The 22,461-nt window shown below is 42.5% G+C and overlaps 1 protein-coding gene across 4 annotated transcripts in view; it reads right to left on the reverse strand.

Moving 5' to 3' along the window:
• Window positions 1–22,173, reverse strand: part of LOC126236088 (pre-mRNA 3'-end-processing factor FIP1) — a 91,049-nt gene extending 68,876 nt beyond the window's left edge. For all 4 annotated transcript variants that reach the window (XM_049945154.1, XM_049945153.1, XM_049945152.1 and 1 more), the window contains exons 1-2: window positions 21,829–22,173; window positions 7,987–8,122 (exon numbers count right to left, since the gene is read on the reverse strand). In XM_049945154.1, coding sequence (XP_049801111.1) covers window positions 7,987–8,122; window positions 21,829–21,984 — 292 coding nt within the window. In that variant the 5' untranslated portion in view covers window positions 21,985–22,173. The remainder of the gene's footprint in view (window positions 1–7,986; window positions 8,123–21,828) is intronic.
• Between the last annotated feature and the right edge of the window lie 288 nt (window positions 22,174–22,461).

Here is a 22,461-nt window from a genome sequence, read left to right on the forward strand (position 1 = left end):
TGACTCCAGGACCCAACCCAACCACCGACACACCATACGTTCCAGCAGCTTACAAAGAACGTTGGTGAGGCTGATTGGCCAATAACTATCCACATAATGTGAGTTTTTACTGGGTTTGAGCATCGGAATGATTGGTGCTCTGCTGCCATTGCGATGGAAAGATGCCATCGCACCAGATCCGGTTGAAGATGACAAGGATATGTCGCTTGTAGTCAGATGAGAGATGTTTAATCACCTGGCTGTGGATCCGATCAGGCCCAGGAGCTGTGTCGGGGCAATGTGCAAGGGCACTGAGGAGCTTCCACTCTGTAAATGGGGTGTTATAAGATTCAATGTGGCGCATAGTGAATGAGGAGGACTTTCCCTTCCAGCCACCATTTGAGAGTGTGAAAGGCTGGGGGTAATTCTCCGACGCAGAGGGTCGAGCAAAGTGCTCGGCAATCACATTTGCATCGGTAGATAACACGCCATTTATGGTAACGCCAGAAACACCTGTTGCGATCTGGTACCCGAAAAGTCATTTGATCTTTGCCCAGACTTGGGAAGGTGACGTATGGCACCCAATGGTCGAGACGTATCTCTCCTAACACTCCTGCTTCCGTCCTTTGCTAAGTTGGCGAACACGGGTGTGGAGCTGTTTAAAGGCTATGAGGTGCTACAGGGAAGGGTGCTGCTTATACTGCTGTAGAGCTTGCTGACTCTCCTTAACTGCTTCACCAACTTCCGGTGACCACCAAGGGACTGCCTTAAGCCGGGGGGGGGGGGGGGGGGGGGGGGGGGGTGAGGGCACCCTAAAGAGCGAGGGATCGCATTTTCTGCCGCAGAAACAATTGTTGTAGTCACCTGATCAACCATCACATCGATGTTACTGTGTGGGGGGATTCAACGGTGACAGCAGAGGTGAAAGTTTCCCAGTCCGCTTTGTTCAAAGCCCATCTGGGGAGGTGTCCATGGGCCTGACGCCGGGGCAGTGACAGGAAGATAGGGAAGTGGTCACTACCACACAGGTCATCATGTGCTCTCCAGTGGATACATGGGAGAAGTCCTGGGCTGTAGATTGATAAATCAATGGCCAAGTAACTAACATGAGCCACACTGAAATATGTGGCGGCCCCAGTATTTAAGAGGCAGAGGTCGAAATGAGACTGTAAAGTTTCGACATCTCTGCCTCGGCTAGTAAGCACGGTGCCACCCCACAAGGGGATATGGGTGTTAAAATATCCCAAAAGTAGGAAAGGTTTATGGAGTTGATCAATCAGTGCAGCTAATACATTTAGGGGTACTGCACCATCTGGAGGATGATATACATTGCAGACAGTTATTTCCTGTGTCGTCCTTATTCTGACAGCCACAGCTTCAAGAGGGTTCTGAAGGGGCACAGTGTCACTACAGACTGAGTTTAGGACATAAACGCAAACTCCGCCTGACACTCGATTATAGTCACTACGGTTCCTGTAATATCCCTTATAGCTGCAGAGGGCAGGGGTCTGCATTGCCGGGAACCAGGTTTTTCTGGAGGGCAATGCAAAAAGCAGGTGTTAAGCTTAACAGTTGCCATAGCTCAGTCAGGTGGTGAAAAAACCGCTGCAATTCCACTGGAGGATGATGTCATCGTGAGACTGGGAAGGCATGGAACATTCAATGAGGCAGTTTACACCTCAGAGTCACCTGCTGCCACTGACTTATTGCCTGAGCAGTCTATATCCAGTGTCTGAGGGTCTGGCGAGATCAAGGACCTCAGCGGATGCCAGAATCTCCACTCCATCCTCAGACGCAGAGCTTGTAGGTAACAGTGGTGTGGGTGCCACCACAATTTCCCTGGTCTTAGGGGTCTTCTTTTTGGATTTCTCACTCCACTCCTTGGGTTTCCCTGGCTGGGAGGACTTCATTGGCTCAGTCTCCGGGACTGAGGATGAACGTGAAGCCCTACGACCAGCTGCTTTTGAGCTCTTCAGCCACTGGTGGGTGTCATCTTTCCCACTAGCAGAAACCTGGGAAGGGAGTGACCCAAGGGATACCTTCCTAGTGAGAGAAGCTGAAGAAGACTTCCGCTTCTCCAACTTAGAATTGGGGACGGACATCCCCAGTGATTTGGGGGGTGGGGGGTGTTGCTCCCGAAGTAGGTGGTGCAGGAGGGACAGATAGGGAAATGCGCCCCCCCCCCCCCCCCATCAAGGAAGCAGGTGTAGTGTTCTGGCTCTGAGAGGTGACGGGTTAACAGAGTTGATGGTGCCAGAACTGTTGTAGCGGCGGCGTAAGATGATGTCTTACGTACATGATGCAGGTGTTCAAATTATCTCTCAGCCTCAGTTTAAGTCAGTCAGACGAGGTTCTTGTACTCCATGATTTTCCTTTCTTTCTGGAGAATCCTGAAGTCTGGCGAGAAAGGCATTGGTGCTCTCCGCAGTTGACACAGATGGGAAGGGGGGAGAGGGGGGGGGGGCGAGACATGGAGTATTGGGATGTGATGGGCATCCGCAATCTCGACATATGATGCTGGAAGTGCAGCAGGAAGATATTTGGCCGAACTTAAAGCACCGCATCGGGGGAGGGATATAGGGCTTTACATCACAGTGGTAGACCAACACCGTGACCTTCTCGGGCAATGTATCACCCTTGAAGGCTAAGATGAAGGTACTGGTGGCAACCTGATTATCCCTCAGACACCGGTGCACATGCTGGACAAAATGTACACCTCACTGCTCTAAACTGGCGTGCAGCTCATCATCAGACTGCAAAAGAAGGTCCCTGTGAAATATGATACCCCGGACCATATTTAAGCTCTTATGGGGCGTGATGGTTACAGAAACACCCCCCAACTTGTCATAAGCGAGTAATGTCCGTGACTGGGAAGAGGATGCTGTTTTTATCAAGACTGACCCAGATCTCATTTTGGACAATCCCTCCACCTCCCCAAATTTGTCCTCTAAATGCTCAACAAAAAACTGAGGCTTCATCGTCATGAAAGATTCCCCATCAGCTCTTGAACATACAAGTTTATAGTAATATGCCTTTTACTTTGTATACCCGCTCATGTAGAAAAGTTTCTAATGATGAGAAAATACATGTATGGATGAAAGGACTTGGTGTACTTGCTGAGAATGTAACTGTAACTGGTCATATTACTTTGTGTTACAATTATTAAGAATAACAGATTGTGCAGTCCCATTTCCTCCCAGTTTATTTTCAAGACTAATTATGTGTTTATAAACTGGCATGCGGTGGCGACGATGACGATACACCCGTCGATGAGGCATAGTGCTTCGATGCTGTTGCAGATAGAGCTCACAGCTCTTGAACATACAAGGTACAGGGGCGAATAAGATCCGCTGCCATCCTTAGCCTGACATTCCTCCCATGGTGTGGCCAGGGAGGGGAACAATTTGGGGTCATATTTCTGTGCATTGAATTGAGATCATGGACGCTTAGAGACTGCTGGTGTTTCACCACCAGCACGAGATGGTGGACTACGCTTCACTGCGTGTCATCTGCAAACAGTTGAAACAAGACAAGAGTGTGTAGTGAAACACTCTGTTTCAGATGAATTGATTGCCTTTGCGAAAAATTTCTTTTACAGACTGACAAAAGTAGCTTCATTGTTCTGCAACGTGATTAATGCTAGACTGCCAAAAATGTGGAAATAAAGTAAAATCAGTACACTGAAACTAATAACATATTTTAGCCTTCCATAACACGTGAATGTATTTTAATTTACTTGATATCTCCTCATCACAGAAATCCGTTTTGCTTCCATTTGACGTGAGAACTGTTAACAAAGAGAAAACAGCAAAACCACTAAATGTAAACACGGGTCACGTCGAGACTAACCCCTCCCCACAACAACGTAGACTGCTCTGCATATGCACTGTCATTCTGACAGCGTATTGATTCTGTAAATATTAGAAGTTCCAGTTTACTGTAATGTATTCACCTATTATGACAATCTCCTGACACATGATCAGGGTAGTAAGTGTTCCATTCAAAAGTTTTATGTTTTTTATGTTATACTTTCTGACATATTCCACACACACGAGAATCATCTCATTTTTGGGTCTATGGAACAAAAACTGAATTTAATCTAATCTAAACTAAACTGACAGCTTGGGCATGCCAGAAAAAATTCTCCAGGTAGCATCTGGCTGCTTGTTGCTACTGCTGAAACACCTAAAATCCAGAAGCGGGAGAAGGTGCTGCTCATATGCGACTCAACTGCGCATGTGTATGAGAGAACTGGCAACTGCTCAAATGAACCTAATGTAAACAATTGTGACATCACACTCACTTGAAGCAGTTTGTTGCTATTAAGTATTGCATAGTCTCCATCCTAAAGCCATTGACAAATTTTTCTGTTGGCAGACACATATATGCACTGTTTTTTTGTTGTTGTAAACTGCAAATTTTCTTTGCAACTTAAGTTCTATTTATTTTTTTCTCTTGTTTACATTTTATTCCTGCAGTATACAGTACAATTCTTTGTAGTATCAGTTCTTACCAGTCAAAATCACAAAAATTTAACTGAAAACGGAAACAATGAAAAATTCTCGGAATTCTAAAAAATTCTGAGTTTATCCCGTTTTCTCCCAGATTAAGAAATTCCCGAATTTTTCCATAATTTCCCAGTTGTCCCGGGGATTATACACCCTGTATACACATTTGCTGATGATGTATAAACTACTACTACTGCTGCTGCTGCACTACATATCTACTGTTCCTGCAGAGAATAGAAAATCACTAGAGAAGAAAAATTAATTGAGGTGTAATTCTTTTTAACTTGGTGTGTATGTTAACTGCAAGAAAAATAAATATAAGACTTATAATAATTTCTGAAATTCTCATTGATGAAGAGCAGAATGGATTTAAAAAAGGAAGACCAACTATAGACAATGGACTTTTTTTCTGCAAGTGATAGTGAAAAGATTAGAATTCTACTTGTAAACATACATAGCATTTGTAGACATTGAAAAAGCTCCAAGTGTTAACAACAAATAATGGCTATTCCAGCACATTTATACAAACCACAGGAAGCTTGTACAGGAAATAAAAGATTATAATAAATAAAAGTAATACAAAGACTGAAGAAACTTTAAAAATAAGGAAATATGACAAGCATGTCCTACACTACTTACCCTTCCTAGTATCTATGTTAAAGCCATTCTACCAAATTGGGAGACACACACAAACAATGAAATAAAATATTAAAAGGTAGTAGTTTCAATATTTTACTTTATGCAGAGGATGCCTTAATATTATAGTTATGACTTTTTTTGGTGAAAACTGAGTCTGAAACAAATTTACTGAGAGAACATAATTTGGGAACAATATCATCCTTCAGCTATTGTGAATGTCAAATTGGATAACACAGTAACAAAGATCTAAGTGTAGCACAAGTCTGATTTGGTAGTATTGTGGCACCTTTTGTGTGGTGTACAGGTTGCTAGCCCACAGACCTACAACCCCTCCACAACTGTGGTACACAGGCGGCGTAGCCTGAAAGTGGTTACATCAGCAGACAACAGAACTTCCAATCATGCACACTGACTAGGCCAGCAGGTGGCAGCACAAGTGCCACTAGATGTCAATGCCCCTGTGGACCTGTTTACTTCTGCAGGCCACATGATAACAAATGACTCCTATAGTATCTCTAAACAGCCGGGTATTTAGTGCCACACAATGCCACTCCATGGCAGTCTTTCATCAAGCTCTCGGCCAGCCACCAACAGTATTTGCAGCTGTTCAGCTACAGTATTGCTCAGAACCTTTGCTACATATGAAGCCATGGTGAAACAGCCACCGTCAACCAAGGGAGCAGCAATTGTCTGCCTTCCCATCACCAGGACTTGGTCTCTGCATCAGAGATGGCACTTCATTTGGCAATGAGGATTTTTCAGGCCCTGTGCCTCAATCACTTCTGCTGCCAAGTTTTGTCCCATATCAAGTGGTGAACTTAATCTTTCACACATATTCTCTGCCCGTGGTAGACGAGGTCTGTGCACATCTGACTTTTATGTTGCATAGACTTTGATAATGACTTCCTGCACCAATGTCTCTCATTCTGAGTTGTTCATCTTCAATGTGGAATAGATGCCTGAAGTCATATCTTTGCTCTCCAACATGCAGCAGATGCAGCAGAGACACCTTATAAAAAAGCTCACCAGCACCTCCAAGACACCAGGTGGACCCAGCTACCATCACAGACGCTTATTCAGCTTCTACCAACTTCACACACATCCACCACAGCTTCCTGCTTCTGGTGCAGCACCCAAACCCTCATCCAGTGTCATCCCAGCTCTGGATGATCTCACCCCCATCCCGACAAAAAATGGTTCAAATGGCTCTGAGCACTATGGGACTCAACTTCTGAGGTCACCAGGTCACTTCACACACATCCATGCCCGAAGCAGGATTCAAATCTGCGACCGTAGCGGTCGCGCGGTTCCAGACTGTAGCACCTAGAACCGCTCGGCCAATCTGGCCGGCCCATCCCGACACTCCTCCATGGTCATCCGCTGTCAGACAGCACTGCAGCAGTTTCCTTCTTTCCTGGCACCTAAGCCTGTGTCCACATCCACCATCACACGTAGTCCTTCCAATGTCTCTTACCAGCACACCTCTGTAGCTGAGACTCTTCCCTCATGTCTGGCACATTCCACGCCTCTTCCATGCCAGAAATGTCTGATCCAGTCTTCTGTTTCTAATCTGAGCACGTTTCTTGACTTTGTTCCAGGCACCATAACTGCACTTGATTTCCTATTTTTACAGTGTTTCTGCAGTCAACTATGCCCTACAGGCGCAATCATTTCTCCCCCCCTCATGTAGGTTCCCACACCTATCTATGCCCTCAGGGGACAATACTGCATACTGTAGGATTGCATGTGCTTCCAAACACACCTCTGCCTGCCAGCACAATCTTCCACCATCCAGATAAAATATTTTACAGATTTTACATCCCATGTGCTACTGCGCCCAACTCTACCCTCCCAGTACCATCATTTCCATTTCTAGTGCTTCCACACTCATTTATGCCTTCTGGGTCCACCAGGTTAACATTTCATGTACTCTTGTACTCATTTCTGCCTTCTCAGGCTCAACAATCTTCACTTCGTAGTGCTCCCGCCCTCACTTCCTGCCTATAGGTGCAATTCGTTCATATGCTTTTCAGAGCGCTTTTGCACCACTTTCAGCCATCTTGTTCCATGTGTCAATTCCTATGTTTGCTCTCTTTACAGACTTGATCCAGACAGTTCGCTCCTCAGCTGCTGCCAGTCTTGCCAACCGTTTCTCGTCTGACCAAGCTAGCCTCACGGTGAGACCTGGATCCCAGTCTACGGACACGGCCACTGGATGTTTCAGATGCCTCAGTTCCTCTACACTGCCAACATTGGATGCCAGCGCGATCATCCTGCTCTTCGGCCTGGCCATGAGAGATGTGAAACTGCATGCTAAATCCATACACCTCATACCAGATCAACCTGGTCTACTGCTTTACTGTAGTGCATCCTTGGCATCTTCCATAAAATACGAAATGAAGAAATGAAATGTTTGATAACATGTTATTCAATAATAGACCACAAACAAAATTAACAGTGAAAATAGACTAGGCAAAACCAGTCATCAAAAAAACACAGCAGCCAGCAGGATACAACCCTTCAAATGTGGTTGGTACATTTCACAGCACCAGCCATGCCCACAACATAATATGAGATATGTCACAACAGTAAAATTTGTAGAAGTTACTATGCTCAGCATAGAACAGCAGCACTGACCAATGTATTGAAGGAGACACAGAAACCATTTGTTTTAATACTTTGTGAAAATTGTAGCACACCTACAAAGGCAACCGCTTCTGGTAAAGGAAAAAGCTACAAACCAATGCAACAATAATCTCCTACAGAAATATATGTTAAACCAATTAAACCTACTTTACACATAAATTTATGTAAATTAAATTTATATCTAGCATTATCTATAAATTACTTCAAATCTAACCTCCTTCAGCATCCACCTCCCCTTGTTCTCTTGAAATCTGTGCACCCTCACCCTCAGCTATATTCAGTTCCGAATCTTCCTCACCATCTTTAATCTCTGGTGGTGCTATGGTGGGAGGTTCTGGTGCCGGCAAAGGCTGAACAAATGAATACAGATTTATTGAAAATGTAAGAGCTGAGATACGACAAAAGCAATCTGAACACTGATTGGTAGGACAGTAACAACTCATAATATGAACAAGGTATAAAGAGAAAACCTGTCAACATGTACAACACAAATTGTTTCTTCATTCATGGAACATACTAATCACGAGAAAAAGACAGATACAGTACTTACAAATATGTAACAAAGAAGGCAAAAAATTACAACTACCGCATTTTCTTGTTGTTGTTGTTGTTATGGTCTTCTAGTTTGATGCAGTTCTCCATGCTACCCTACCCTGTGCAAGCTTCTTCACCTCTGAGTAACTACTGCAACCAACATCCTTCTGAAACTGCTTAGTGTATTGATCCCTTGGTCTCCCCCTACGATTTTTACCCTCCACGCTTCCCTCTAATACTAAATTGGTGATTTCTTGATGCCTCAGAACATGTCCTACCAACCGATCCCTTCTTCTAGTCAAGTTGTGCCACAAATTCCTCTTCTCCCCAATTTTCTTCAATACCTCCTCATTAGTTACGTGATCTACCCATCTAATCCTCAGCACTCTTCTGTAGTACCACATTTTGAAAGTCTCTATTCTCTTCTTGTCTAAGCGATTTAAGGCCCAAGTTTCACTTCCATACATGGCTACACTCCATACAAATACTTTCAGAAACGACTTCCTGACACTTAAATCTATACTCGACGTTAACAAATTTCTCTTCTTCAGAAATGTTTTCCTTGTCATTGCCAGTCTACATTTTATATCCTCTCTATGTCGACCATCATCAGTTATTTTGCTCCCCCAATAGCAAAACTCATCTACTACTTTGTGTGTCTCATTTCCTAATCTAATTCCATCAGCATTGCCTGATTTAATGTGACTACATTCCATTATCATCATTTTGTGTTTGTTGATGTTCATCTTATATCCTCCTTTCAAGACGCTGTCCATTCCATTCAACTGCTCTTCCAGGTCCTTCGCTGTCTCGGACAGAATTACACTGTCATCGGCAAACCTCAAAGTTTTTATTTCTTCTCCATAGATTTTAATTCCTACTCCAAATTTTTCTTTTGTTTCTTTCACTGGTTTCTCAATATACAGATTGAATAGCATCGGGGAGAGGCTACAACCCTGTCTTAATCCCTTCCCAACCACTGCTTCCCTTTTATGCCCCTTGACTCTCATAACTACCACCTATTATAACTACCACCTAGTTTCTGTACAAATCGTAAATAGCCTTTCGTTCCCTGTATTTGACCCCTGCCACCTTCAGAAATTTGTCAAAAGCTTTCTCTAAGTCTACAAATGCAAGAAAAGTAGGTTTGCCTTTCCTTAATCTATCTTCTGAGATAAGTAGTAGGGTCAGTATTGCCTCGCATGTTCAAACATTTCTACGGAATCCAAACTGATCTTCCCCAAGGTCGGCTTCTACCAGTTTTTCCATTTGTCTGTACAGAATCTGTGACAGTATTTTGCAGCCTTGACTTATTAAACTGAAGGTTTGGTAATTTTCACACCTGTCAACACCTGAATTCTTTGGGGTTGGAATTATTACAGTATTCTTGAAGTCTGAGTGTATTTCACCTGTCTCATACATCTTGCTCACCAGATAAGAGTTTTGTCATGCTTGGCTCTCCCAAGACTATCAGTAGTTCTAATGGAATGTTGCCTACTCCCGGGGCCTTGTTTCGACTTAGATCTTTCAGTTCTCTGTCAAATTCTTCACACAGTATCATATCTCCCATTTCATCTTCATCTACATCCTCTTCTATGTCCATAATTTACCCTCAAGTAAATCACCCTGGTATAGACCCTCTATACACTCTGTCCATCTTTCTGCTTTCCCTTCTTTGCTTAGAACCGGTTTTCCACATGAGCTCTTGATATTCATACAGATAGTTCTCTTTTCTCCAAAGGTCTCTTTAATTTTCCTGTAGGCTGTATCTATCTTACCCCTAGTGATATATGCCTCTACATCAGGGCTTCACAACATACGTGCTCGCGGAGCAAGCTGTGAGCAGCAAGGCGCGAGCACGGAGCAGCGCGAGCACGATACCCCCACTACCAGACCAGAGCGGAGAGTGGGGAAAGTCACGTGGGGCACACAACAGCTGCCGCCAGTCAATGTAAATCCGCGGCCACCTGCAGGGATATCACTCACGAATTATTACTGCGACAAATGAAACAAATAAAGGAGAATGTACACATGCCACATAATTTTATTAGTGTATGCCTCTACATTCGCATTAATTTGTGAACTGTTACACAATAAAAGGTGTCACTGAAGTGTGGGATTCTCGGTTATCTTGTACTTTTTGCCCTTTACAATTGCGTCTATGTTCGGAGTAATTGTTCTCGTGCATTTTAGGCGCAGCGTGCAGTTTAAATTTCGATCAGACAATGCGTTTCTCAGGCGCGTCTTGTTACATTTCATTGCACAGAACAGTTGTTCACAAACATACGTGGAACCGAACATTGATATTATTGTAGCCGCCAGTTTGTGCAAACGAGGAAATATATCGTGAGGGAAGTGTCTGTAGAATTCCAAAATGTTTTTCTTGTTCTGAAATTTGTCTCTGTATTCTCTGTCACACTGCAGGTCAATAATTTCTTGCTGCAGCTCAGGACGAATCTCTTAAATATTCGCTGAATATGGAGAGAACAGATCAAAATCACTGTCTAGTGCTGTCAGATCTTGAAAGCGCTGATCAACTAAACTATACGAATAACGTTCACAGTCTTTGTGAACATCTTGCATGGATGATAATTTAGGAAAATGAGCTAGGATTCCTGTTTCCAGCTGACTCACCCAAAGTGTCAATTTCATTTTAAAAGCTCGTATTCGATCTATGAAATGAGTAATTAGCAAATCTTTACCTTGTAGTAAAATGTTCAAAGCATTCAGATGGCTGGTTAAATCTGCTAAGAACGCGAGATCACATTCAAATGTGCGTGCGCATTCCCCCTCCCTCCCCTCCCTACTCCGCGACCTTGCACCTGCTCGCGAGCACGTGCCTGAGCAGACGCGAGTACTCCCGCTCAAAACCGGCCAGTTGTTAAGCCCTGCTCTACATCCTTACGTTTGACCTGTAGCCAACCCTGCTTAACCATTTTCCACTTCCTGTCGATCTCATTTTTGAGAGGTTTGTATTCCTTTGCGCCTGATTCATTTACTACATTTTTATATTTTTTCCTTTCATCAATTAAATTCAATATCTCTTCTGTTACCCAAGGATTTCTACTAGCCCTCGTCTTTTTACACCCCCTCACCCCCCCCCCCCCCCCCCCCGCCGCCATGAACCATGGACCTTGCCGTTGATGGGGAGGTTTGCTTGTCTCAGCGATACAGATAGCCATACCGTAGGTGTAACCACAATGGTGGGGCATCTGTTATTAGGCCAGACAAATGTGTGGTTCCTGAAGAGGGGCAGCAGCCTTTTCAGTAGTTGCAGGGGTAACAGTCTAGATTATTGACTGATCTGGTCTTGTAACATTAACCAAAACGGCCTTGCTGTGCTGGTACTGCAAACAGCTGAAACCAAGGGGAAACTACAGCTGTAATTTTTCCCGAGGACATGCAATTTTACTGTATGGTTAAATGATTATGCCATCCTCTTGGGTAAAATATTCCGGAGGTAAAATTGACCCCCATTCAGATCTCCAGTGGGGACTTCTCAGGAGGACGTCATTATCAGGAGAAAGAAAACTGGTGTTCTATGGATTGGAGTGTGGAATGTCAGATCCCTTAATTGGGCAGGTAGGTTAAATAATTTAAAAAGGGAAATGGATAGGTTAAAGTTAGATATAGTGAGAACTAGTGAAGTCCAGTGGCAGGAGGAACAAGACTTCTGGTCAGGTGAATACAGGGTTGTAAATATAAAATCGAATAGGGGTAATGCAGGAGTAGGTATAATAATGAATAAAAAAAATAGGAGCATGGGTAAGCTACTACGAACAGCATAGTGAAACCATTATTGTAGCCAAGATAGATACTACGCCCACGCCTACCACAGTAGTACAAGTTTTTATGCCAATTAGCTCCGCAGATGATGAAGAGATTGAAGAAATCTATGATGCAATAAAAGAAATTATTCAGATAGTGAAGGGAGATGAAAATTTAGTAGTCATGGGGGACTGGAATTCGATAGTAGGACAAGGAAGAGAAGAAAAAGTAGTAGGTGAATATGGAATGGGAGTAAGGAATAAAAGAGGAAGCAGCCTGGTAGAATTTTGCACAGAGCATAACTCAATGATAGCTAACACTTGGTTTAAGAATCATGAAAGAAGGTTGTATACGTGGAAGAGGCCTGGAGACACCGGAAGATTTCAGATACATTATATAACGGTTACACAGAGATTTAGGAACCAGGTTTTAAATTCTAAGACACATCCAGGGGCAGACGTGGACTCTGACCACAATTTATTGGTTATGAACTGTAGATTAAAACTCAAGAAACTGCAAAAAGGTGGCATTTTAAGGGGATGGGATGTGGATATGCCTTCTCTTACAGAATTCTAAACAGAACATAAATGAACATTCCCATTACTTTGGTATGTACGCTCTCCCTTCTTCATTAATGTGTTATTCAAATGAAGGTGACTGTGATTTTTAACATACTTACTATTATTTTAGGTCACTAAACAGTAAGGTCTTCGCTGTCCATACATAAAATATAAAGAGAAGACTGTTATTAAAATCAATTAAAACAACAATAACTTCTAAACCCATTACAAGAGCAACAAATGTGGTCTTGTAATATACAAAAATTTCCTTCCCAATATTTTGGAAAGGAAATTAGATACCAAACAAAAACTTAGATCCATATCACATTTCAAACAATGGGCAGGTCCTACAGACGACACTGACTATCTCTCAGGCCAGCAAATAAAATGCACTCAGTTAAAATATTGTGTCTCAACACCCGTGTTCTGCATGTTTCAAACATCAGTGGGTCCTCCTGTTGTAGGAGAAAACTGTGCATTTGGAAACAATGTCCCATCCTTAGCTCATTAAGTACTATGTCTGTTCATGATGACTGGAAGAAGGTAAGCAACCAATACACTGCAGATTTCACTAACTGTAGCTTTCAGCCCGTCATTTCCTGCCACTGAGACTCCCACCAACACACTGCCCTCCTCGTCACATATGTGGTAGCTGTTCAGAGGGAGACAGAAAAGGTGCTGGTTGGAGAGAACAACTCTCCATGTTAGCCCTATAAGCATGATCATTTCCCCAGGCCCCTGCATGCTCTGACACACAGGAGAAAATTATCTCCTTCTTCTCCTCCTGCAAGAGTAGTAGTGTGAGCTGATGTCCTGAACCATTCTGTCTGCTCAGTGATCTGTTCAATGGCATGAAGGGCATTTTTAGAACTAGAATATAACTGTCATAATGTCATATGGTCCAGTGCTCACAGGATAGCAAAAAATACCATATAACGGAGAGAAATTTGCTGCGGGAGCCCTATCAGAGGACATATTTGGGGGTGGTGGGTAGGGTGGGGAGGAGACACATGACTGAGCAGTCAATTAAGACCCCCACTTCGGGCCATCAATGTAGATATCAATAAAATGTGGTGGTCAATTTAGGATTACATAAAACTTATTTTAAAAATGTCACCTGGCATACATGCCTCCCTGCATCCACCAGTTCTAAGATTAACCTGCACCTCTTTTGTAACTATTATTACGCACATAAACTGTGACAGCTGCCAGTTGCGTTGTAGTTAAGACCACGGATGAGGAGTGGTATGTCCCCACGATAAACAATGCCACCTCATCCTTTGCCCTGTGACCACAGTAAGGTCACCCTTTTCTGTGGAGGATATAGCCACCAATTACAGGAAAGGCAGTATGTTTAAAACATATCTGCTGCAGGTAAAAGCATGGGGCCTTTACTATGAAAGGAGTCTAAATTCCTGCGTGGTGTCCTGAATCCATTAATATGCCACTGAAGTAAGAGAGCTGTTTCAAAGCTATGATTTTAATTTCCTCCTGGCTTCATGCCACAGTGCTGAGCCACCATTTGACCAGGGGCTTGCCCATCCTTGTCTTGAAGCTTCTAGGTCCATGATGTTAGTCTCATCAGTCAGCTGTGCCAGTAGTACACACATGATAACACCTGGCACATCCTGTTGACAACATTTTGTGGTCCTTTCCTTGTCTCTTTTCTCTTCACATCCTGTTAAAAACATTTTGTGGCCCTTTCCTTGCCTTTTTACCCTTCATGGGTGATGGAGGAAGGGTAGGCACCCTATTTTTGGACTACTTAATCCACATTTAGGTTTAAAATAGCCTTCTGTCCTGTTTTATGGCTACCTATGTTACTGCTAGCTTTAGCAGGTAAAATTGCAGGTACATGTGCTGCTGTTGCTTCTTGTTTTCATGGATGTTGTCTGCATCGAAACTTCTACTTTAGATTCTGGGTTAAGAAGTATGGATGACAAAGGTTGGAGGTTTAATCTTAAAACTGCTTTTTGGGTTCAGCTTAGAAGATACGTTTTGTTACTTTAATTAATTTTTTTCCTCTCGGCAGCCTTGGCTACATACTGACAGTCTCCCAGAAAGATTTGATGCATACAGGTGGAACCAGATAGTCAGTGCCATGTTCAAAGGGTGTTTTTCCATGTGTAGCTTCTCCTTTAGAACTCACTGCTGTGTGCTCAAAATGTTGACACTTTAAACAGCTCATAAGGTTAGCAAGGTAAAGACTGACTAACCTTACAGGTGAGCAAGCTTGCAATGATATATTCAGGTCGCAACGGAGTCCTAAAAGTTGCAATGAAAGTGGAAGTCTTCACTAGTTCTCCATTATTTTGTGTCTTATTATTTGTTTTATGTTGGCTATTCCAGCTCATGTCTATTCTTGCTTAATTTCCAGGATATCCATTTCCATTAAATCACGCGTTCTAATGTGGCTACAGCTACACTCTCTACAGTTGAGAGAGTAACAGATGCCAACTGCTATATTGAATTCATGGATTTTTAATGACTTTCTTAATAATTCCACCTTCCCTTCTCTATTAGTTTCCAAGCAAGTTACTATTTTAAAGTTAGTTCACAGATTTTAGGACACTAATAACCCACCTAAAACTTTAAGTTTTTAAATGTTCCCTCCACCATCTTCCTTTTCTTTTGGGGAGGGGGATTTATACACCCTGTCATGTGTGTTTATGCTTGTTGTAGGATCCACTGACATCTCATGAGCAACTATGGGTCCACCCAGACAGATTTTCAATTGCTTGGGCAGGAGTTAAACAACTGTTTCACCTCAATAGCTACCCACACTTTTGGCACGTAATGCACCTAGATGTTGAAATTTTTAATAGTGTTTGTACCATCCCCATGATCTGGGTGGTAAAGCTAAGATTCCCATTCCCTGTGATACACAGTCACTCACAATCTTGGTGTATGGTGCCCACTGAAACATTCACAGAGCTTATGGTTACAGAAGACTGGCAGCTCTGACCAGACGCTTGTTCAGGAACCAGAGGTCCCAAACCCACACTCAGTCAATGAAGACCATGCTCCCTGAAGCGTTCACTCAAATAACATGCTATGACAGGCAGTGAAAAACTTTTCTATGTTGTTTTCCCTCTGTGGAATGTATACAGGGTGGATATTAATAAAACCAGCAAACTGCAGGGATGGATTCCTGACTGGAAATTTGGGGAGAAAATGTCCTCTGAACACATATCCAGATAAGCATTGTTGCCACAGTAGATGGCACTGACAAATGAAAGTTCCTCTGACCACGTGCCTTGTGTGTTTAACACAGTGTACTGTTATGCAGCAGAATGGTCTGGTATTGTCAGAAACAAGCTGAGATGGTGTTTGTGTACAGTCAAGCAGATGGAGACGGTCAAGAGGCAGCACAGCTATACAAAAAAAAAAAGTACTTTCAACTCACCAACCACATCACACAATGTGTCAAGAGCTTTTCGGGCATTTGTGTGATCATGGTTTCTGTTAAACAGACTAACATGCAGGGAGGTGGTGGATTGTGCCTATTCCAGCTTTGGAGGACCGGGTTCTACAGGATATTGAGATGACCTCCAGTGCATGCTCCAGCAAGTGGCCCGTCAACATGGTGTAAGCCAAAGTATGATCATGTGCATCCTGCATGCCAACTGCCACTCTCCCTGGTACCTGCAATCCCATGGTGGCCACTCTGAACATCTATTGTGACATGGATGCAATGCAGCCTAGTACTGTGTTCCACGACCATTTCTTGTAGCTGCATGCACACCATCCATTTCCAGACACGCGTTCATAGGATCTTTTTCCCTCCATTTCTAGTCAGGAATATGTCCCTGCAGTTTGTCGATTTTATTAATGTGCACCCTGTGTAATGCACACATATATATCTTATCTTCCACTGAGACATGAAACTGTGAAAATACTGTACTGTATACCACATACTATTTACATTTGTAGAAGACCACTACAGAAGAAACCGTAAGGTGAAAAACAGGTCGGCGAGGAAATGCAAAAAGTAATTCTAACATGTACAGAAGGGAAGGGATGTCATGGATTAAGCAGCATGAGTGTAGCTTTTACGATAAGTTGATCCAATTGCACTGGGGAGGAGGGGTTGAGGTTAGCGCAGAGATTGACGAGAGACAGATTGTGTTACAATGATTCCAATCTATGCAATCCAGAGATTTAGAAAGAAGATCTAGACAGTGTGACTTGTGAAGCAGTCACTGAAGTCATGGCATGTCATGGATTAAGCAGCACGATTGTAGATTTTACGATAAGTTGATCCCATTGGATTGGGGGAAGGGGTTGAGATTAGCACAGAGACTGATATTAGAAAGATTGTTTTAGAACGATTCCAATCTATGCAATCCAGAGATTTACAAAGAAAATCTAGACGGTATGACTTGTGAAGCAGTCACTGAAGTCATGGCATGTTATACTGAGCAACACATTTTGCCACTGGGTGGTCAACTTTGCTATAGGCAACAGCTTGGTAATGACCACTCGTTCAGGTAGACAGCTGGCTGGTAGTCGAGCACATGTAAAAAGCTGTGCTGACATCACAGCAGAGTTAGGCGAAATGTACTTATGGTGTACAAAGCTCTTCCAGTGTGTCCTTATTACTGTTGTCATAGACGATCAGGTGACAGTGTACAGTAGCCAATGAGAATTGATTTGTTTTCAATGTTGAGGCCTGGAGGAAAAATAAATACGCTGACAGAATAACTTGTATTGAGGTTCGAGGTCTATGTTGGGTTGGAATGTGACAATTTTGTTGCGAGTTGGTGAAGCCAACTAATGTGAATGGAAGAAAACTTGACATTTTGAAAGACTGATCTGTAGTGAAGCTCGAGACCTAGGTTAGGCTGGAGGGTAACAATTGGATGTGGGATGGCAAAGCTGACAAATGTCAATACGAATGTCATAATAGATTAATGTGTAGCACAGCCTGTGATATACGTTTGTCACTGCAACAACCTACTTGTAGATCCTATTTCCAATTCACCGAAAATTTCGACAATTTGGTTAAATTCTAATCTAATAGAACAAAATACCAGTTAACTTCATTTATGAATGACAGGAAATTATGAAGCAGCATGATGATTGGCTACCAAGAACCAATTCACAATCTGTAATGTTCACTTCACTTCTCATTATTCATCACACAAATAGTTACCAACAGCAGCACACAATGAAAATGCCATAGTACACTGACAGCACATTTTTGCTCTGAATTGATATATGGCATGAAAGCTTTTCCAGGTTCCCTGCCTCTAACAAGGCATGACTGTGATTACACTGGAGTAGGATGTGCTGTATGAATGCATTGGATAGATTTGCACCTGGGTCATTCACACAGATGTGATCCATGTGGTAAAGACTTGAGAATGAGGATGTCATTAGGATGATATTTTGTAGATCAGGTGAGCAGTGGAATATCATTCCAGAAAAGATGCGAAGGATGTTCAGAAGTTGAGCGCTCAATGGAAGGTGGTCAATGCTCTATTGGAAGGCGTTAAATTTTTCCAGGTTGGGTGATATTCAGTAATAAGGGATGTACTTTGAGAATCATGTGCACACAAGGATATGACAGGAGAGATCTTTCAGTGGACTGGCCTGGAGGGTACCAGTAGTGTGTGTGTCTGTGAAACCTCTGTAAAATGTTTAGAAATTTTTAAGAGGCAATCAGAGAGGTTAAGATCAATATCCAGAATGGTGGCATGTCAGGCTGCACTGAAAATCATATTGGGGCATCTCCAAGCACTGAGAGTGATATAGCCATTCATGCCAATTCAATATTTGTTGCAGGCCACTTTCACGATGATGCAATTTTAATGGACAGAAGGGTATATCTGGTATTGTTTAAACTAATTTATCTTCGTGCAGTCAATGTAGCGTGATTTCAACAAAACATGTATTGATATTGTCTTCCAGTTGTTAAAAGAAGGTAAGTTATTAACATTTTGTCAATAACAAGATTACTCACATTCTGCCAACAATGTGGTCATTAGAGAGTGAGCAAAATACGTGTACTAATATCTGTAATACAGCCATTCTGCTTGAGCCACAGACATCAACGTCGGCATTGTTCTTTGAAATGAAGGTCGTCACGACAGACATATCTAATATAGCCTGGGTTCCACGTTGGGTTGGAAGACGACGAGTTTGATTGTGATTTTTTCAAACCTATGAACACAAAAACACAATATTTTAAAAAAAAATGAAGGTTGTTCTGACAAATGATTGGCAATTGTCATAGATCCATTGCGAGTTGGCAATGCTAACAAATATGACCTGAGGGTTGAGAATTGCTTAGCTACCCATGGCTGTGCACATCAGGGGAGAGTGATAGCAGGAGTTGAAAACCGGACAGGAAAAAAAAGACTGATTTATTTGAGACAGTTATTGGACATAATGAGTGCACATGGGGTATGATATTAATGCAGCTCTAAAGTTACAACTGATGCTTTAAGTTCACACCATCAGATGCCAGGCACATCTGACACCTGAACGTTGACTGCCGGACACATTCTAAGACATTAGGAGTTTCTTTGATTGTAACAGCTGTGCAGATGAGTCTTGCAACGAGATTTATTTCAGGCTCCACAGGAACGGGAAACGCGAGAGATTTCATGCCTCCCCAAAGAAATAATCAAGGCTCGATAAATCCAGTGAGCGTGGAGGCCAGATAATCAATCCAACACACCCAATCCATTGATGCAGGAATAACTTGTTCAAATGCCTAAAAACACCTAGTAAAAAATAAGCAGGTGCCCTACTGTGCCGGACCCCACACTGCACCTCAAATTTGCTGGATCATCTTCAAGCAAGCTGGGAAGAATCTGTTCCAGAAGGCACGATAATCTGCAGCAGTCAAGTGGGACGGTAAAAGAAGTGGCCTGACTAAAAGCTGTTGCTGACAAAACCCGCCCACACATTAACTGTCATGTGATGATGTGCCGCATGGTGCCACACATTGTGGAGCATTTTCTGGTGCCCATAAATGCTCATTGCTGTCATTGAATATGCCATGCCTGGTGAAAATGTCCTTACCAGGGAAATGAAAGCTGGGCTACTTTGTTACAGAAACCACATTGTGAAACACACAGGTGCAGAATGCTCATTAGGGTGTAATAACTGCACCTTGTGGAAATGAAAGGTCTGCAATAACGACCTGGTCTTGAAAACACGCTGAACACTGGTATAACACATGCTTAACTCCAAAGCAACAGCACTTATGCTAGTTCTAGATTAGTCTCCATGGCATTGAACACACTTTTTTCCCCTAATGAATGAACATGCCAATTGAGACCTACCCTCACTAGCCCTGCTACTTCTTAATGACCCATACTCGCACAAACTTTGATGCAGTCATTTGGTCAATGTCTCTCTGGGATTATGCATCCAACGGCTTGTCCACTGCAATTACTTATACCATACATCAAGCGCATGCCTGCGAGCTAACTGTCTGTACATCTTCCTGTGCTCCTTGGATGCTGGCTAGCACTCGGATGCGGAAATCCTCACGTTCCCCTCCAGTACTCCCATGTACAGCAGCAAAACCTAGTGGCATACGACGACATTGGCAGGCTTGGGTTTCTATGCAATTCTTAATCCTTATGATGTGCCCCACCGTTTTATCACATCTCTATCACCACTCTGATTACGTATTGTGGTGAGGAGTAGTTGTGTCTGATAGCATCACTGGTCCAAGCTGAAGGACTGTATCAATTCTTCACTATTTCTGAGCGAAAACTTGAGATGGAGAAGTACGAAAAGCGGAATGTCCTTTTCAAAGTAATCCTCCCAGGTTGTGCTTTAAATGATTTAGTAAAACAACAAAAAGATTACCTGGATTGTCAAACAAGGATTTTACCCCAAATCCACACAAATACAAGTCCAGTATCTAACAACTGTGCCAATTCCAGCTGATAGCCAACCCATGCAGGTGGAGAACCAACATGCCATTTTGCCAAATGACTGAAAACTTATGTACTACTTCAGCACACGTCCATTGCTGATGCCCGATCATGTGGTAGTCTGCTACGAATGAGGTTAGTATCACTCTGACGACATGCCACTTTCTGCTTAGAGGTACTCTATGAGACTCATGTCACAAAACAAACCGATGTGAATAATTTTGGACTTGTGTGAACTGAGTCTTACCTCAAAATCAAATCAAGGGACTCCAAATCAAGGGACCTCCAAATCAAGGGACTGTCTCAATATATAAATTGTTTGGTAGGAAGAGGTGCACAGCCAATGTCCATTAAGTAACATTTTCACCAAATCACAGCATCTTTCATGCCAAAATACCTTCTCCCAATATGTGGAACTTTAATCACTGTATGCAAGTCAGTAAATAAGTTCTTAATATAAAACTACTGGTCCTAATTCTTGCCTCAATGGAAGCACTGACCCTACTGAATAAAACGTGGTAGTCTCTTCTTAATATGATTCTCCAGTTAATCTTCGAACTTAGTTATACTTCCTTTCCCTACTTAGAAGGAGCTTTTTACACTCTTGACTAGATCACTAAAAAATCTTCCGCAAAACTGATACTTTTCATGGCCTTTTCTTAAGCGCCATAGTTCTAATGTGTAATATATTCATAGAGGGAAAAAGAAGAGATGAATGCAGGAAGCAGATTCCGTAGGATGAGGCTGCAGTAGTTATTCAGAGATGATGAGGCTTGCACAGGATAGAGCAGCTTGGAGAGCTGCATCAAACCAGTTTTCAGACTGAAGGCAACAACAACATTTCTATGTATTTCTTTTAAAACTGGAAATATCAAATTAGAGGGACCAGTACGATAATCTGGACTGAAGAGAAACAAACTTGATCAATGTAACTTGCATTCGTGAATGTGAGTATCTAATCTCAACTATAGTTTTGGTTAGTCCTTATACAGGCTCGATAGTCCAATATTACACGACTGCCACTTTCTGATGTCAAAACTAATGTATAATATGACTTTTGGAGTATTTTTCAAGTTTGATACACCGGGACGGGGCAATACAAAACATTACATATTCAAAAATAGGCCTACTTGTTGTATTGTAATAAAAATGAAACTCGTGGTTTCGAAAGTAACTTCTTGATTAGAGTTAACGTATTACTGTTGTTACTTAAAAACCAAAAAGGGGAAGTACGCATAAACAGATCTTTGGTAAAACATGCCGGCTGTCAATAGATGCGTTTCTCATAATACGTGCCTGATCGCCGAGATCTTCCAAAGTGTCGATCTGAGAATCAGTGTTATGAACTGCGTCCGGTACGTCTTTAGGATCAGTTTTATTATCCCTTTCTGGGGCATCTTGATTCGAATCCCCGTACAACCACTGATCTTCATTCCCTGAATCATCTGCCATTTCTTGAAATACTGACTGAAGCTACACGAAAGTTATACGGTTTCTGACACACAAAAAAGTCACGGAATATTATTACACCGAAAAAACATTACTGTATTTTCACTGCACTTTCGACCAACAAACCGCTTAATACATTACTCATGAAGCGACATCATTTGTAAACACGCAAAGAATATCCACACAGACATGATCAGTAATCTTGACAGTAGACAAGAAAGGTCTATCGATATACTGGTGAAAGCGGAAAGCAGAAGCACATCTATTATTCCACGGACATAATAGTGTTTCAGAGATACTGGTGCTACAAAACTATTTAGAAGTGAAAAACTGTCCACGACATGTGGTGACACAGGGAAAAGTACACACCACAGCCAGCGCTGTCGTGGACATTATAACGTTCCTTGAGTATCACTCATTAGTTTGGATTGGATTCAAGTGTCCTTCCCGATTTCGTCTTTGCAGTCAAGAGAGTGGCTA

Source organism: Schistocerca nitens, chromosome 2 (genome assembly GCF_023898315.1).
Source record: "Schistocerca nitens isolate TAMUIC-IGC-003100 chromosome 2, iqSchNite1.1, whole genome shotgun sequence".
Taxonomy (NCBI): domain Eukaryota; kingdom Metazoa; phylum Arthropoda; class Insecta; order Orthoptera; family Acrididae; genus Schistocerca; species Schistocerca nitens.